Genomic DNA, 18,992 nt, shown 5'->3' with positions numbered 1-18,992 from the left:
TCATCCTTGTGAACCTCCTCTAGACCCTTTCTAATGCCTGCACATCTCTTCTAAGCTGAGGAGCCCAAACAACAGCAATGCTGGCGAAACTAAACTATCTGGAGAGACAATAACATCATTCTCAGATCCAAGTAGAAACTCCTGCATGCACTGGTGCTCTCCATCTTCTTGTATGCATGTGAATCATAGACTTTGACAGCAGAACTACAAAAGAAGATCCAGCCAGTAGAAATGAGATACTTCATAAGGCTCCTTGGCAACTCATATACAGACCATGTTTCAAACGACACAGTACGAAGAACCATCACCCAGCGCATGAGACAATATGAAGTTCTACTGTTCACAGTAAAGAACAGGAAACCGAGATGGTATGGCAAATAACAAGATTAAGTGGAGTCTCAAAGACCATTCTTCAGGGAATGGCGCAGGGGAAAATAAAAAGAGGCAGACAGAGGAAGAAATGGGCAGACAACATTGCAGAGTGGACCAAAGAGAGCTTTGCCACAACATAGGCACTCACCTATGCTCTCAAACGTGAGAGATGGAGGCAACTGCTGGAGTGCCTATCTGTACCTCGCCCCTATGATTCAGATAGATTGAAGGATCCATAACCGTACTCTTCCTTTCCCCTTCTCTAATGAAAATACTTATCAATATTAACTTTTCCTTTAAAAAACTTTAATTCTCCATCCAACTGATAATTTACATCAAAATAATTGGTTGTCTCCTTTAATTTACATTATATAAATTGAATCTATATTCTTTGTGGTTGCCAACAGACAAATTAAATTACTGCACATTAATTAAACAGCTACAGCACCAAACCTTAGCATGTACTTTGTTTTACAATTGCTTCCAACAATTCCTCATTCTTATTATCACGTTTAAGATGCCACTATAGTAATACAGGTACTGCTTTTGTTTTCTGATTCTTTACACAAACACTCTCCACTGCCCTTGCAGAGCAACATGTTCAAAGCTAGGCAGGGAACCTCGCCAATGTCAGCACATCTTTTCTTAAGGGGCCCAGAACATCTCACAATACTCCAAGCAAGGCCTCACCAGTGTCTTATAAAACCTCAGCATCATATCGTTGCTTTTATATTCTAGTCCTCTCAAAATGAATGCTAACATTGCATTTAACTTCTTCACCACCAATTCAAACTGCAAATTAACACTTATAGAATTCTGCATGAGGATTCCCAAGTCCCTTTGCATTTCAGATTTTTTAACTTTCTCTCCATTTAGAAAATACTCCAAGCTTTTATTCCTTCCCCCAAACTGCATTACATACACTTTCTAACACTGTATTCTGCCACATCCTTGCTCATTCTCCTAATCTAAGTCCTTCTTCAGCCTCCTTGCTTCCTGAGCACTATCTGCTCCTCCACCTATCTGTATCATCCACAATCTTGGCCACAAAGCCATCGGTTCTGACATACAGGCAGTCTCTGGGTTACGAACAAGTTCCATTCCTGAGTCCGTCTTTAAGTCCGATTTGTATGAAAGTTGGAACAGGTACATCCGGTATTATTTAGCGTCAGTTAGTCAAACGTTTGTCTTAGTATATAGTATATATTTTACCTTTCTATGCATATAAAACACTTAAGAAACGTATGCATTTCAATAATTAAACCACTGCGTTGCTTAGTAATAATTGTAGCTTTCATCCGGATAGGGCCTTTCACATGCTCCATTATTCTCACTTTATCCTTTACCTGTATCCTTTAAAGTTGTTCCGATCATTGACCAACTGTAGCCTAAAGCTTTTCCAATGACCGATGGCATTTCACCTCTTTCCAATCGCGATCGTTTTCCGTCAACGGAACAGAAAACTGCGGATTTTATGTTCTATCGCTGAGCAGCAGTGAATCGTCTGATTGGCCTATCAGAGTTCTTTTTAGGAACTAGATGACGATCAGCATTTCTGATCTGGCTATTGTTCATGATCACACTTAATAAAAAAAGATACAGCAGCAGCCGCAAGCGGCGGATCTTGTGCTGCTCCGGGTCCTAAAGTCCACCCGCACTGAGAAAGTTTAAATGGGACAAGTGGGGGTGGTGCTGACTGGAAAAAGGGGGGGGGGGTCAGGGTGAATCTTGCTAAGAAATATTTAAGCCAAATACAAAGTTACACACTCAACACAGAGTTAACTGCAACAACTTAAAATGGCGGATGGTGTCGTGATCCGACTTAAAATGGCAGAAGGCGTTCTCCTCCCTCCACTTGTAAGTACCAGTTGTCCATAAGTCGGACATTCGTAACTCGGGGATTGCCTGTACAATGTTAAAAGAAGTGATCCCAACACCAACCCTTGTGGAACACCACTAATCACCAATCAGGAAAGGCTCCCTTTATTCCCAACTCTTTGCCTCTGCCAATTAGCCAATGCTCTAACCATGCTAGTGTCTTTCCTGTAATATCATGGCTCTTATCTTGTTAAGCATGATAACAAGCCCTTGTCAAAGGCCTTCTGAAAATACAAGTACACAACATCCACCAATTCTCCTTTGTCAATCCTGCCTTTTATTTCCTCAAAAATTTTCAAAAGATTTGTCAGGCAAGACTTTTCCCTTAAGGAAACCATGCTGACTTTGGCCCATTTTTCATGTCCTCAAAGTACCCCGAAACCATATCCTTAACAATCAACTCCAACATCTTTTCCTGTCTTCCAGAACCACACTGGAATCTGTTGATTCTTGAAAGATCATTATTAATGCCTCCACAATCTCCTCAGCAATGTCTTTCAGAATCCTGGGCTGTAGTCCATCTGGTCCAGGTGACTTATCTACAATACCGTCAGACCTTTCAGTTTCCCAAGCACCTTCTCCCTATTAATAGCAACCACACTCACTTCTACCCCCTGACAATCTCAAACTTCCAGCATATTGCCAGTGTCTTCCACACTGAAGATTAGTGCAAAATACATATTCAGTTCTTCCACCATTTCTTTACCCCTATTACTACTTCTCCGGCGTCATTTTCCAGCAGTTCAATATCCACTCTTGCCTCTTTCACTCTTTATAGATCTGAAAAGAACTTTTGCTGTCCTCTTTGATACTGTTGGCTAACTTACCTTCATATTTCATCTTCCCCTTCCCCCTTACAGCTTTTAGTTGTCTTTTTTCCAATATTCTAATTTTCCACTAATTTTTTGCTCTATTATTTGCCCCTTCTTTTGCTTTTGATTTCCCTTGTCAACCACAGTTGCATTATCCTGTCTTTAGAATACTACTTCTTCTTTGGTATGTATCTATCCTATGGCTTCCAAGTTGTTCTTGAAACTGCAGTCATTGCTGTTCTGTCATCAACACTGTTAGTATCCCATTCCAATCAACTTTGGCTAGCTCCTTTCTCATGCCTCTGTAATTCAATTTACTCCTTTGTAATACTGATACATCAGACTTTAGCTTCTCCCTCTCAAACAGCAGGGTGAAGACTATCATATTATGATCACTACCTCCTAAGATTTTCTTTATCTTAATTGGTTCATTACACAACCAATCCAGAATAGCTGATTCCCCTAGTGGGCTCAACCACAAGCTGCTCTCAAAAGCCATCTTATATGCATTCTACGAATTCTCTCCCTTGTGATCCAGTCCCAATCAGATTTTCCTATTTACCTACATATGGAAATCCCTCATGACGATCATAACATTGCCCTCTTAACATGCCCTTTCTACCTCCCATTGTAACTTGTAGCCCACATCCTGGCTACTGTTCAGAGCCCTGTATGTAACTCCCATCAGGATCTTTTTACCCTTGCTGTTTCTTAACTCTATCCACAAGAACTCTACACCTTCTGATCTTATGTCAACTCTAAAGATTTGATTTTGTTTTTTAACTAACAGAGCCACACCACCCCCTTTGATTACCTACCTGTCCCTTCGATACAATGTGTATCCTTGGATGTTAAGCTCGCAACTATAATCTTTTCAGCCATCACCCACAACGTTACCTGCCAAATTCTAATTGCACTACAAGATCATCTACCTCATTCTGTATGCTGCGTACATTCAAATTTAACACCTTCAGTCCTGTATATGTCACCCTTTTCAATTTTGTTCCCCTTTTACAACTCAACTCATCCCACTGACTGCAATTTTGCCCTATCATCTACCTGTCTTTTCTGATAGTCTATCAACACACTGCCTCTGCTTGTAAACCAACAGCCTTATCCTCAGCCTAATCACTTAGGTTCCCATCCTCCTGCCAGATTAGTTTAAAGCCTCCCCAACAGCTCTAGCAAAGCTGCCTACAAGGATTTTGGTCCTTCTTGGGTTCAAGTGTAACCAATCCCTTTTTTACAAGTCATACCTTCCCCAGAAGAGATCGCAATGATCCAGAAATTTGAAACCCTGACCCCCTGCGTTTCTCAGCCAAATCATCCTATTCTTACCTTCACTGCTGCACGGCACAGGCAGTAGTCCAGAGACTGCTATCCTGGAGATCCTGCATTTCAGCTTTCTACCTAGCTCCCTAAATTTTCTCTTTAGGGAGGACCACCTCAGTTTTCCCACCTATGTCTTTAGTACCAATATGTACCCAGACTTCTGGCTGTTCACCCTTCCCCTTTAGGATACTGTGGACCCAATCCAAGACATTCCTGACCCTGGCATGAGGGAGGCAACATTCACTACCCATTGTTTCTCCCATCAAACTCTGTTTCACTGTACCCAGGCCTTTTCCCTCTTCCTTACGATATCTAATTGAATCCTAAACTTTCCTGAATGCAGAGATCTGCCTTGGGTGGCCTCCTTTAACTGTGTTGCATTCTACAGCAGGTTTTTCACCAATTTGACTGATGGCTGGAAGAGTTTTAAAAGTGTATACAAACCCTCTATTTTCCATAATTGTGGGTCATTTCCCCCCCCCCAACCATCTTGCAAAAATTCACCCCCACTTCCTCCATTTTAAATGATAATCAACTGAACTGGTAGCCAGAATAAAAATAAATCTCATAAGGCTAAAGTGGAAATTAGGATTTTGTGATTAGAAAAATATAGAAAAGTTTGGGCACCATCATTGGCAGAAAACTTCATTAGGAGAATCCGACTGCAGCCGAGGATGACATACAATGCAACCAGCGTCAGTGTATACCCCAATGAGCGGGAACATGAGAAAGCACAACATTTGGTTCCCATTTCCGACTCTGGTCTTTTGTCACCTGTAAATGACAAAATACAGAAAAGAACTTATTAACTAAAGAAGTTGCCAATGAAAAACACAGTTACACAATTCAATCTTAAAGAAGATTCAGAATGCAAGTTATTTGATACACAGCAATTTAAGTTACTAAACCATATGAGTTATTTGATACACAACGACAACTTAAGTTACTAAACTATCCAGACCAAATAAGTTTCTAAATCCTTGTTCTTTGGTTTATACTGAAATACATGTTAGTCTGATTGAACACAGGAATCTTAAGTGTTTTCCTTGCTGAGGAACTGGGAATTTTACAGCGAGATATGATTCAACCCAATAACCACTAGCATCATAATACAAACACAAAAATACAAAATCAGGAGCCTCTTGATGAAGGGTTTCAGCCCGAAACATTGTCACTACCTCCTCCCATAGATGCTGTCTGGCCTGCTGAGTTCTGCCAGCATTTTGTGTTTTTATTTATTTCCAGCATCTGCAGATTCACTCGTGTCAGCATCATAATACACATAGCTTGTAATTACATTATACTCTATTATTCATTATTTTCTGTAATTGTTTAACTGGCACCTATAGACCATATAAATGTAATGTTGTGACGTCTGCATAAGTCCATCACGTTTAAAGCACCAACATTTGGGAAGGTCACTAATTTAAGTTGGAAAAGTTGATACAAAACAGGATTTTATAAACATCACGAGGGAAGTTAATATTCTTATTGGCACGTGTCATTAGAAATAAATGACTTCAAAAGATAACATAAATAATTAGATATCTAAATCAATTCTGGTGTTATCTGGTATGCTGTGTGTCAGCACTATTCTTTAAATATAAAGATCAGCTTTATTTATCACATGTATATTGAAGCGTACTGTGAAATGTTTCATTTGCATCAACGAATGACCAACACAATCCAAGGATGTACTGGGGACAGCCTACAAGTGTCAGCATGCTTCTGATGCCAACATAGCATGCTTACGACTTACTAACCCTAACTTGTATGTCTTTGGGATCTAAGAAGAAAATGGAGCACCTGGAGGAAACCCACACGATCATGCAGAGAGGTACAAATTCCTTACAGACAGTGGCAGGAGTTGAACTCCAATTACTAATCACGAGTGCTGTAAGGTGTTTCACTAACCACTACACTGCCATGTCATCCCTGCCGTACATAACAGAATGCACAGTTTACTATTCTTCTGTCAAAGTGAAGCCCTTTCTGAAGCAAAATTGACTTTATTGATCTTTAGCTATTGAATTGTCTTTTATCTGTACCAACCACCGTTAGTGAAAGTGAGTCTTCACTAAAAACAAATCAGCAGATAGCTTTATATCATCCTTATATTGTAATCTATTATAGTCACACATAAATGACAGTATCTAATAACTTAGGGAAATAAATTTATTTGTCAAAAATAGAACCACAGGATGGTTATAACATGAATGGAGGCTATCTGGCAGATTGAGACAGTTTCAAATCAATATAAAAGCAATCCAAACAGCCCCACTCTCCCCATCACCCTGTAATTTATTTCCTTTAGTACATTTAACCAGCTTCCTTGTGCGTGTTAGAGTTCAATCTGCCTCCACTACTATCTCTGCCAGTACATTCCAGGCACCAATCTTTTCTTGCATTTGTTTCACTTTAGTTTTGGTTCATTTTGTAGACCTTCTTTCTACATACCCTGATTCCTGACCTGTCAATAACAATAGCTTTTCTTTTTCTGTAACCTTCATGATTTTAAGTACCTTGATCATAAATTGATCTTTTCTTTGGTAGGCAGAATAATCCTGGCTTTTCTATTCAGTTCATGTAACTGACCTCACTCCTGGACTCATTTTAGTGAGTATCTTCTGAGCCCTCTATAAAACCTTTGTATAGTTTCTATTTTTTTTTTTGAACAGGAATGCAATCAATAAGGGCATTCTGACACCTGTCTTCTTTTCCTTATTTTCCAGAATATTTTGTATCGAGGAATATCTAGTTCTGTTCTGCCACAGCATTGTGATCAATAGCGGTTAATTGTCTGGCAGCTCCCCAACCTTGTTCAGTACACTTCAGCCAACATAACTACAGTCTAAACCTACCTTGGTACTTTATTTCTTGCTTAGATAATATGACTCTCCCAATCATTCTTGCCTCTTTCTAGCACTGCCTTATTGTGCCCATCATTATTATCAAATTAGTTTAAAACATTCCCAATTATGCAAGCAAATCCAAAGGCCCATTGATCTCACTTCTGTTATAGTGTCATCATCTGTCTTGTACAGATCCCAATTCCCTAGAACCCACAATACCCCAGAAACAAAGTTCTCCATCAGTGTCATCTCTTTAGTCACACATTGATTTGTGCTAACCTCCTATCTCTATACTCCCTATGTTGTGCACCAGACTGCAAATGGAGATTACTACCTTCTTGGTCTGTTTTTTATCTTAAAATTTACCTGCATATCCTCATTCTGTTTTCTGCTTATGTCACACTGGACAACAAAGATTTTGCTTCCTGGATACCTTTCGGTGTATCTCATGAATTTTGGGCTACTGATCATGAAAATCACCATGAAATTTCCCTATCACTCACCATTTTTTAATAAACTTATGTTTATTATTTCAATTCATAATTCAAGTCAACTAAAATGTTGCCTACAATGTAAGCTGGAAAGTTTCCTATCTTGTCTAGGCATGCTTGGGCATGCTTAGGCGGCACGGCTGCTGCATGGCAGGAGAGGTTTTAGTAATAATTATTGGGTTCAGGATGTAAGGATGGAATTTGCTATCACCAGGCACAAAAATTTCTATGAAGGATTTTGATATTTGAGACAGATGCTTCCCAGAATAACTGATGCCAAGATTAAGGAAAGCATTTTTGTTGGTCCACAAATCAAACAGGTCATTAATGACAGGCAACTTGAAGAATTTCTAGTGGGACCGGAGATAATCACATGGAAGGCATTTAAGAAAGTTGTTGAAATTTTTCTCGGCATCTACAGAGCACCAAACTACATAAAACCATGAAATGCAACCTGTCACTAAAGATTCATTTTCTGCATTCTCATTTAGACTTCTTCCCTGCAAATCTTGGTGCTGTTAGTGACAAGTGTTATGAATGTGAAGCAACTCTGAGGGGCCGAAGGGTACAAAGTCGCCCCCTCCTTTTTGAGAATTGCAAGATCGCTATTATTTCGGGTCTGAGACCCAGGAAATGGGAGAGAGAGACACATCATGAGAGAGGGAGATGCAGAATACACAAGGGTTGGAATGTGTCCTGACATCAGCGGAACGGAACCACTGACTACTGCTATTGTCTCTTGGAGAAGGAATTGTGTATTGAGTACTGTACTATTCATTGAAACCCCTCAGGGGACAACCAGAGTGGTCTGGTTGAGGGATTGCATCATCCCAACCTGATTGACATCTGAGACCCCGTGAGTAAGGATAAAAGAGGGGTCTGGGGAACACCCCTTTAGACGCACCAGGAGAAACGCTAGAAATCCCGTGACAGCGTTTCATAGCGACAGCCAGTGAGGGCTCGTGTGCGTCCTCCCTTGCCTGGGTGGCGAGCTCACCACGGAAGAACGGTTTAGTTAAAGGAGAGGTCACACTTGAACGGCCATGACAACGAGACACCTGACGGATCAAAATCATAAAGGAAAGCCGGCAAGTTTTTCTCCTAATCTCTCTCTCTCCACCAAAGTGCAACACAGCGATAACCAAAAGACGGCAGCTTGTGGAACTGCAGTGAACTTTATATTTCCATCGGACAATACATTATCCCCTAGACAACGATAGAGCTTATTTCTTATTGATTATTATTATACCCGCACTTTTAGGTTTAGTATTGACGACGTATATTATCTGTATATTTGCATTGATATTATTTTTGTGTATTTTTACTAATAAATACTGTTAAAAATAGTATCATCAGACTTCAACAGACGTCTCTATCTTTACTGGTAAGTCACCCAGTTACGGGGTTCGTAACACAAGCATGTTGAAAGATTTCACCAGGACAATGTGGTCATGGAAAAAAGATACCAGGGCAACTGGAATCCATCAATGCTGGCGAATTATTGTTGGACACTTAAGCGAGAAGCCTCAGACACTGAGTACAAATGAAAATCATTAACAAAATATTTTTAATTTAGTTGAACTATTGCAAAGCATCAGCACCATTATGCAATTAAACACATTATATTCAATAAAAGTTAATTTCTTGTTTCTCCAAATTCCTACGTGATACAAGTAGTCTGAAATTATATTTGTGTTCATCTTCAAGCAGTCTATCATAAACAAAAAAAATTCTGAGGAAGCAACACTAGTGAAAAAAATTTGTTGTCCAGTGTTATTGGTACCAACGAAGATCAAAAGATGGCTGTTCACCATCTGTCTCCAGATATTTCTGCAGTGGCTCACTAATATCCTCAACTCTGTGGTATGAAGAAGGATTTATAATGCCTGAAATCATGTCTACAGCTGAGGAACAAATGTCTGCTTCCCTTAACTATTAAACTCCCTTTAAACTACAATAGATTCCAATTAATCGGGGCAGCAACTTATCTTGGACAACTCTTAAAGAAGAAAACCTAATCAAGAAAATCGCTGGACTCCCTTCATTTAGTTGGGACACTAAGCCACTTAATTGGAACAAAAGACTGTTGCCAAACAGTTTCTAACTAGCGTCAATCTCATGCACTTGTGTGGCGGTTAGACACTACACTATGTTTAGAGTAGTTTTTAAATAGTGTCAGTTGCATGTGTTTAAGTTCAAAAAGCAGTGATTTTTGTCTCTGATAGTTGGCGATAAATAAGTAGTAAGATAATTCAGAACTATTTCTACTCACTGCAGCTTCAAGCATTCAGGCTTGGAGATGCAGAAACAGCCGAGAGTGAAAATGAAACGATTTCACTACTTCAACAAGTTAAAAACTATGAAGGATTTGAAGAGATCTTGAATCATCTTGAATGCTACAATGAAAATAAAGATTCAGATGATGCAATCATCGAAAGCATTGTATGAAGGCAGTCCATTATTTGCACTATGTGCCTGTGCTATTTTGTTCATTTACAGTCAATCAAAAGAACATGGCAGTGTACACTGGATGAATTCCTCTGTCGATAACCATTAGGAGCTAATACACAGTTTTACAGTAACGTGACAGAATTGCTAGTTCATCTTTTTTATATCTTTGTAACTATTTCCATGAAACTTTAGCTATTTGGGCCAAAACGTACTGGTCCCAATGTGTCCCAATTAACCGTAATCCACAGTATTGCTTTTTTGACTTTTCTCCTCCCTCTCTGGACGTAGAGGGAGGCCACAAATGTGCCACAATTTTCAACAACTGCACTGCACATGGAAACCTTCATTTACCAGCAGTCAAAATCTGATCTCCTGAACTGCTTGTCTACCGTTCTTAATCAGTTTTTCTGGCAACATCCTGTATCACCAAACATTCAAACATTCAGCTTCACAATGGAACACAACAACATTGGCTGTTGTTCAAGCTGAAACATCTGGAACTGTAGATTCTCTGCTGAAACTTCTTGCACCTGTAGTTGACCAGGACCCAGGAAGAATCTTTGAGTTCTTAGTTTTAGATGCACTGCCATGCAAAAATTTATTAAATTAACTCAATTAATGGATAGAGTATAATTAAAATTATTTTACATACTGATTTACTTAACTTAAACATTTTTATTATATCCCCAATTCTTTACTTAAGCTATATGGTGGTTTCAATTCACTAGGCCTCTGTCTCCTACATTTACAGTCAACGTGGATTTGTGCGTGGAAGGTCATGTTTGACAATTCTTATTTAAGTTTTTGAAGAGGTTACTAGGAAAGTTGACGAGGGTAAAGCAGTGGATGTTATCTATATGGATTTCAGTAAGGCCTTTGACAAGGTTCGGCACGGAAGGTTAGTTCGGAAGATTCAATCTTTAGGTGTTAATATTGAAGTAGTAAAATGGATTCAACAGTGGCTGGATGGGAGATGCCAGAGAGTAGTGGTGGATAACTGTTTGTCAGGTTGGTCAGGTTGGCCCGTGACTATTGGTGTGCCTCAGGGATCTGTACTGGGTCCAATGTTGTTTGTCATATACATTAATGATCTGGATGATGGGGTGGTAAATTGGATTAGTAAGTAGGCAGATGATACTAAGATAGGTGGTGTTGTGGATAATGAAGTAGGTTTTCAAAGCTTGCAGAGATTTAGGCCAGTTAGAAGAGTGGGCTGAAAGATGGCAGATGAAGTTTAATGCTGATAAGTGTGAGGTGCTACATTTTGGTAGGAATAATCAAAATAGGACATACATGGTAAATGGTAGGGCATTGAAGAATGCAGTAGAACAGTGATCTAGGAATAACGGTGCACAGTTCCCTGAAGGTGGAATCTCATGTGGATAGGTGGTGAAGAAAGCTTTTGGTATGTTGGCCTTTATAAATCAGAGCATTGAGTATAGGAGTTGGGATGTAATGTTAAAATTGTACAAGGCATTGGTAAGGCCAAATTTGGAGTATTGTGTACAGTTCTGGTCACCAAATTATAGGAAAGAAGTCAACAAAATAGAGAGAGTACAGAAGAGATTTACTAGAATGTTACCTGGGTTTCAGCACCTAAGTTACAGAGAAAGGTTGAACAAGTTAGGTCTTTATTCTTTGGAGTGTAGAAGGTTGAGGGGGGACTTGATAGAGGTATTTAAAATTATGAGGGGGATAGATAGAGTTGACGTGGATAGGCTTTTTCCATTGAGAGCAGGGGAGATTCAAACAAGAGGACATGAGTTGAGAGTTAGGGGGCAAAAGTTTAGGGGTAACATGAGGGGGAATTTCTTTACTCAGAGAGTGGTAGCTGGGTGGAACGAGCTTCCAGTAGAAGTGGTAGAGGCAGTTTCGATATTGTCATTTAAAGTAAAATTGGATAAGTATATGGACAGAAAAGGAATGGAGGGTTATGGGCTGAGTGCAGGTCGGTGGGACTAGGTGAGAGTAAGTATTCGGCACGGACTAGAAGGGCCAAGATGGCCTGTTTCCATGCTGTAATTGTTATATGGTTACATTCCTTTCATTTAGAATTTTTATTTGAAAGTTAATATCTAAACAGGTTATTCCATAATAATTTTAGATAGGTTGAAAGATAAACTAAGTTCACTAGTCTACCTTGAGCAAATTTAATAAAATAATGTTGCATTTATGTAACAACTATAATCTAGTAAAAGCTGCCAAGGCACTTAACAAGGGCAAAAATCAATAATTGAGTATTCTTTGCAACAAGACGGGATACATTTGGACAGATGGCCGGAAACCTTGGTTGCAAGATGGGTTCTCAGAATGCACAAGAGAGCATAATCTTTGGACACTACCTCACTTTTTAAAAAAATATATAGTATTTCTGTTTCTACACTTCTTTAAAATCTATTCAATATACGTATACTGTAATTGATTTACTTGTTCATTTATTATTTTTTATTTTATTTTATTTTCTCTGCTAGATTATGTATTGCATTGAACTGCTGCTGCTAAGTTAACAAATTTCACATGACATACTGGTGATAATAAACCTGATTCTGATTCTCTAATTGAGCAACATTTTAAACCTTATTTATAAACAAAGTTGAGGTGTTGTCAGATTGAAAACATTTAAAAAGCAGAAAGGTCAGGACAAAATGTGAAGACAAATGACATCAAATTTTTGAATGAGATTAATGGAGGATGGCAGTCCAACCAGGACTGAGTTCAAATGGTCACGTCTAGAAATAACAAGTGCAATACTAAGCACTTCAGGTGCAGATGACTCATGATGGATTCGATGTCAGGTGACATTCCTACTGTATCTAAATGAGGGAGTAGATATATTTATCTCAGGATTAAAATCCACATATAGATTGCAAACATTCTGGTTTATTTCAATATGCTATAAAGGAATCAAGTTTGTGACAACTACCAAAACAAAATGGTCTTGGTCTTCCCTGTATTCAATTGGATATTGAATGTAGGACTAGCAGTGTGACAAAACAAAGAGAGTGCAGGGAGCCAGAAAGGTAGCAACATTAAGTTAAAACACTGAGGGGCAGTATATGGACAAAGATAGGTGCAAAGCAAAAATCCTTGGAAATCATTAGGGGCAATGTTTCAGGGATGGCAATGGAAGCTATTGTAGGCTAGTCTCTGGCTCTGTGAAAGCAAGTAATGACAAATAAACTCTTCTAGGGCTTCCAGCTGGGTACAGGTATCAATTTTAACCAATGTTTCGATGACAAATTCTGCCATCTTCATCAGGGATGATGCCAGGGTATGCTTAGTATGGTGGTCCCTCCTGATTGGTTAGTCCTCATCCAATCAGGTTTCCACTTTCCCACCTTGCTTGCTATCAAACTCCAGTTTTTACTATGAGTGAGACCTTTGTCTTTGTGAAAATTCTTTTCCTCTAGTTTTATTTCAATGGCTTCTTTTACCAGGTGGTCCCAAAAGCCATTGGCACTGCACAGTAGTTTTGTGTCTAAGAAGTCAATCCTACAGCAATTGCAAATGCAATGTTCTGCTACAGCTGATTTCACCATGGAATCCTGTAAATGCCAGCCGTTCTGAGTCCCAGATCATCTTTGACCCGCATTAGCTGTGATTTGAGCTTCCTTACAGATCTGTGGATGGTATTAATCTGCTATTTCTTCAGGATCCTGGCAATCCTTCCTTAAACCATGAAAATATATGGAAGACGGGCAGTAGCAACGGGTTCCTCCTCATTGTTAGGTTTCCTAGATTTTCCATACCCTTTGATTTCCTTCACCTTGTTGCCATTTTTTAGGAACAACACGCATAATCGGCTTATTTCCTCGTGGAAACTCTCGGTTTCCGAAATAACTTTCCACACAGTCAAAGTAGAAAAAAACACTCTACATTGGGAAGCATGACATTGGCTGTTATTGTTGAGGTACAAGTCCGTGTGAGTATGTTTCTGATAGATGCCATTTCCAAGGCTACCATCCAGCTTCTGTCACATTAGATTGGATTGTCCGGGAATAGAAGGAAAGCATTCTTCTCCACCTCCATCATAAATTAAAGGTTTGGATATATGCTGTTCAGATGGTTGTGGAACTGTTGTAGTACCCGCAGTCCATGTGGCTACACTACAAAGACATCATTGACGCATCTGAAGAAGCATTTGGGGTGTAAGGGCTATGAACTCAGAGCCTTCTCCTTAAAGTCCTCCATGTAGAAATTACATTGTAAATGAACAGTATACATCCAAACATTCCATAGAACACTACAGCACAGTACAGGCACTTCAGCCCTCCATGTTGTGCTGACCCATATAATCCTTAAAAAAAGTACTAACCCACACTACCCCATAACCCTCCATTTTTCTTTCATCCATGTGCCTGTCCAAGAGGCTCTTAAATACCCCTAATGTTTTAGCCTCCAGCACCATCCCTGGCAAGTCATTCCAAGCACTCACAACCCTCTGTGTAAAAAAACTTACCCCTCATGTCTCCCCAAAACTTCCCTCCCTTAATTTTGTACATATGCCCTCTGGTGATTGCTACAGGTGCCCTGGAAAACAGGTACTGACTATCCACCCTATCTATGCCTCTCATAATCTTGTAGACCTCTATCAAGTCCCCTCTCATTCATCTACGCTCCAAAGAGAAAAGTCCCAGCTCTGCTAACCTTGCTTCATATGTCTCCCCTCACAGTCCTCAGCAGCCCTGTGTCCACCGTGGAGAACTTCAGGTTCCTGGGAACCACCATCTCTCAGGATCTGAAGTGGGAGCAGAACATCAGCTCCATCCTGAAGAAGGCCCAGCAGCGGATGTATTTCCTGCGGCTCTTGAGGAAATACGGTCTGCCTCAGGAATTGCTGCTGCAATTCTACACTGCAGTCATTGAGTCTGTCCTGTGCACCTCCATCATTGTGTGGTTTGGAGCCGCCACCAAGCAGGATAGAACCAGACTACAGCGCACAGTGAGGACTGCCGAGCGCATTATTGGAGCCTCCCTGCCCTCTACTGTGGACCTGTACTCTTCCAGGTTGAAGAAGAGGGCGGGGAACATCATAAAGGACTCCTCCCATCCTGCGCACGGACTGTTTGATCTGCTTCCGTCTGGTAGGCGCTTCAGATCCCTCCAGACTAAGACTAATAGGCACTGGAGAAGTTTTTTCCCTACTGCGGTCACTTTGCTGAACAGTTAAGTGCCGGTTAACTGTTAGCTAACTATTACTTGGATTGCACTACCTGTATGTAGAATTTATATTTTCATTTATATTTATCATTATTATTGTTATGAGCAGAGAGACAACATCTGCCAGAAGTAAATTCCTTGTATGAGCATAGGTACTTGGCGATTAAAGTCTGATTCTGATTCTGATATGACTTATTTTCCAATTCCGGCAACATCCTGGTAAATCTCCTCTGTACCCTCTCCATAGCTTCCACATCCTTCCTATAATGAGGTGACCAGAACTGAACACAATACTCTAAGTGCCGTCTCACCAGAGATTTGTAGAGTTGCAACATGACCTCTCTACTCTTGAACTCAATGCCCCTGTTAATGAAACCTAGCATCCCACAGGCCTTTTTAACTACCCTATCAACCTGTGCAGTGACCTTGAGGGATGTATGGATTTGAACCCCAAGGTCCCTTTGTTCATCCACACTCTTAAGTAACTGACCATTAATCCTGTACTCAGTCTTCTGGTTTGTCCTTCCAAAATGCATCACCTCACACTTGTCCGGATTGAACTCCATCTGCCATTTTTCTGCCCAACTCTGTAGTCTGTCTATATCCTCTTGTAACCTTTGACCACCTATAGCTCCATCCACAACTCCTCCAATCTTTGTGTCATCCGCAAACTTACTCACCCATCCTTCCTCCTCAACATCCAGGTCATTTATAAAAATCACAAATAGCAGGGGTCCCAGGACAGATCCCTGCGGCACTCCACTAGTTACCGACCTCCAGGCAGAATACTTCCCTTCCATAACTACCCTCTGCTTTCTTCCTTTAAGCCAATTTTTTATCCAAACAGCCATGGTTCCCCTTATCCCATGCCTCATGACTTTCTGGATGAGTCTCTCATGAGGGACCTCGTCAAATGCTAAAGTCCATGTAGACCACATCCACTGCCCTACCCTCATCAATTTCTTTTGTTACCTCTTCAAAAAACTCTATCCGGCTTGTGAGACACTATCTTCCCTTCACAAAGCCATGCTGACTATCCATGAGTACTCTGTACTTCTCCAAATGCTTGTAGATCCTATCTTTAAGAATACTTTCCAGTAGTTTGCATACCACTGATGTAAGACTCACTAGTCTATAGTTCCCAGGTTTCTCCCTATTACCTTTTTTAGACAAGGGAACTACATTTGCCATTCTCCAGTCCTCCGGCACTTCCCCTGCAGCCAAAGAGGATTCAAAGATTATGGCTAATGCTCCTGCGATCTCTTCTCTCAATTCCCACAACAATCTGGGGTGTATCATATCCAGCCCTGGGGATTTATCAATCTTAATGTTTTTAAGAAGATCCAGCACTTCTTCTTCCCTAATCTCGACATTGTCCAGCACAGAGGCCTTCTCTACTTCAACCTCATCCTGATCAAGATCCTTTTCACTTGTGAATACTCAAGCAAAGTATTCATTTAGGACCTCCCCAACCTCCTCCACCTCCAGGCACATGTTGCCCTGTTTATCCTTTAGCGGTCCCACCTTCCTTCTCATCATCCTCCTATTCTTCACATACGCAGAGAACGCCTTGGGGTTCTCCTTAATCCTACATGCCAAGGACTTCTCATGCCCCCTTCGAGCTCTCCTAAGTAATTTCTTTAGCTCCTTCCTGGCTACTCTATATTTCTCATAAGCCCCTCCTACTTCCTGCTTCTTATATCTAACATATGCTTTCTTTTTCCTATTGACGAGTTGCCTCACATGTTTCGTCAGCCACGGTTCCCTTTTCCTACCATTTTTTCCTTGCCTCAGTGGGACAAACCTATCCTGAACCCAGCTCAAGTGGTCCCTAAACTTCTCCCATATTACTTCTGTGCTTTCCCCTTTGAACATGTTTCCAATTTACTCTGGCTAGTTCCTGCCTCATTCCTTCAAAATTAGCCTTTCCCCAGTTAAGCACTTTACCTTTTTGTCTGATTTTATCCCTTTCCATAGCTATGCTGAAGCTAAGGGAGTTGTGGTCACTCTCACCAAAATGCTCCCCCACCAAGAGGTCTGTCATCTGACCAGGTTCATTACCCAGAACTAGATCCAGTGTGGCCTCTCCTCTCGTCGGCCGGTCCACATACTGTGTCAGGAATCCTTCTTGGACACACCTGACAAATTCAGTCCCATCTATCCCCCTTGCACTCAGGAGGTGCCAGTCAATATCAGGGAAGTTGAAATCACCCGTAACTACTACCCTGTGTTTCCTGCACCATTCTAAAATCTGCCTGCTTATCTGCTCCTCGGTGTCCCAAGGGCTATTTGGGGGCCTATAGACTACTCCCAGCACATTGAGTGATCCCTTCCTATTTCTGACTTCCACCCAGACTGACTCCGTAGACACTCCTTCTGCAGCGTCCTCCCTTTCTATAGCCGTGATACTATCCCTGACCAGCAATGCCACTCTCCCCTCTTTTCTAACTCCCATACTATTCCTTTTAAAACACCTGAACCCCGGGACCTGCATCATCCAATCCTGCCCTTCCTCCAACCAAGTTTCAGTAACAGCCACAACATTGTAGTTCCACGTACTAGTCCATGCTCTAAGTTCATCCTCCTTGTTCCTAATACTCCTAGCATTGAAATAGACACATTTCAACCCCTTTAACTGGCTACAATTATGTTCTGTCCCCTGCCTGTCCTTCCTTATCAACTCAGAACTCTTAGCATCATGCCCTTGTCCTTCTACTTTAATCCTTGCACTCACATTCTGATTCCCACACCCCTGCCAAACTAGTTTAAACCTTCCCCAACAGCTCTATCAAACCTGCCCACCAGCATATTGGTTCCCCGGGATTCAAGTGCAACCCGTCCTTTTTGTACAGGTCAAACCCGCCCCAAAAGAGGTCCCAGTGATCCAGAAATCTGAATCCCAGCCCCCTGCTCCAATCCCTCAGCCACGCATTTATCCTCCACCTCATTCTATTCCTATTGTCATTGTCACATGGCACAGGCAGTAATCCTGAGATTACTACCTTTGAGGTCCTGCTTTTCAACTTCCTTCCTAACTCCCTGTAGTCTTCTTTCAGGACCTCTTCCCTTTTGCTATCTATGTCATTGGTACCAATATGTGCCACGACCTCTGGCTGTTCTCCCTCCCACCGCAGGATATCTTGGACGCGATCAGAAACATCCCGGACCCTGGCACCTGGGAGGCAAGCTACCAACCGAGTTTCTTTCCTGCGTCCACAGAATCGCCTGTCTGAACCCCTGACTGTAGTGTCCCCTATCACTACTGCCCTCTTCCTTTCCCTACCCTTCTGAGCCACAGGGCCAGACTCTATGCCAGAGGCACGGCCACTGTCACTTCCCCCAGGTAGGCTGTCCCTCCCCAACAGTACTCAAACAGGAGTACTTATTGTCAAGGGGTACAGCCACAGGGGTACTCTCTAGTACCTGACTTTTCCCCTTCCCTCTCCTGACTGTGACCCATTTCTGTGTCCCCTGTGGCCCCGGAGTGACCACCTGTCTGTAACTCCTCTCTATCACCTCCTCACTCTCCCTGACCAGATGAAGGTTATCGAGCTGCAGCTCCAGTTCCCTAACACAGTCCCTTCAGAGCTGCAGCTCGATGCACCAGGTGCAGATGTGGCCGTCCAGGACACCGGGAGACTCCA

General features: G+C 41.3%; 1 protein-coding gene across 2 annotated transcripts in view; it reads right to left on the bottom strand.

Moving 5' to 3' along the window:
• Positions 1–18,992, bottom strand: part of slc35a5 (solute carrier family 35 member A5) — a 58,844-nt gene that overhangs the window by 32,457 nt on the left and 7,395 nt on the right. For both annotated transcript variants that reach the window (XM_073045503.1, XM_073045504.1), the window contains exon 3: positions 5,022–5,168. In XM_073045503.1, the coding sequence (XP_072901604.1) occupies positions 5,022–5,145 (124 nt within the window). In that variant the 5' untranslated portion in view covers positions 5,146–5,168. The remainder of the gene's footprint in view (positions 1–5,021; positions 5,169–18,992) is intronic.

This window comes from Hemitrygon akajei, chromosome 5, assembly GCF_048418815.1.
Source record: "Hemitrygon akajei chromosome 5, sHemAka1.3, whole genome shotgun sequence".
In the NCBI taxonomy this organism is placed as follows: Eukaryota; Metazoa; Chordata; class Chondrichthyes; order Myliobatiformes; family Dasyatidae; genus Hemitrygon; species Hemitrygon akajei.
The sequence above is the reverse complement of the archived record's forward strand: the minus strand, read 5'-3'. Positions and strand labels throughout refer to the sequence as shown.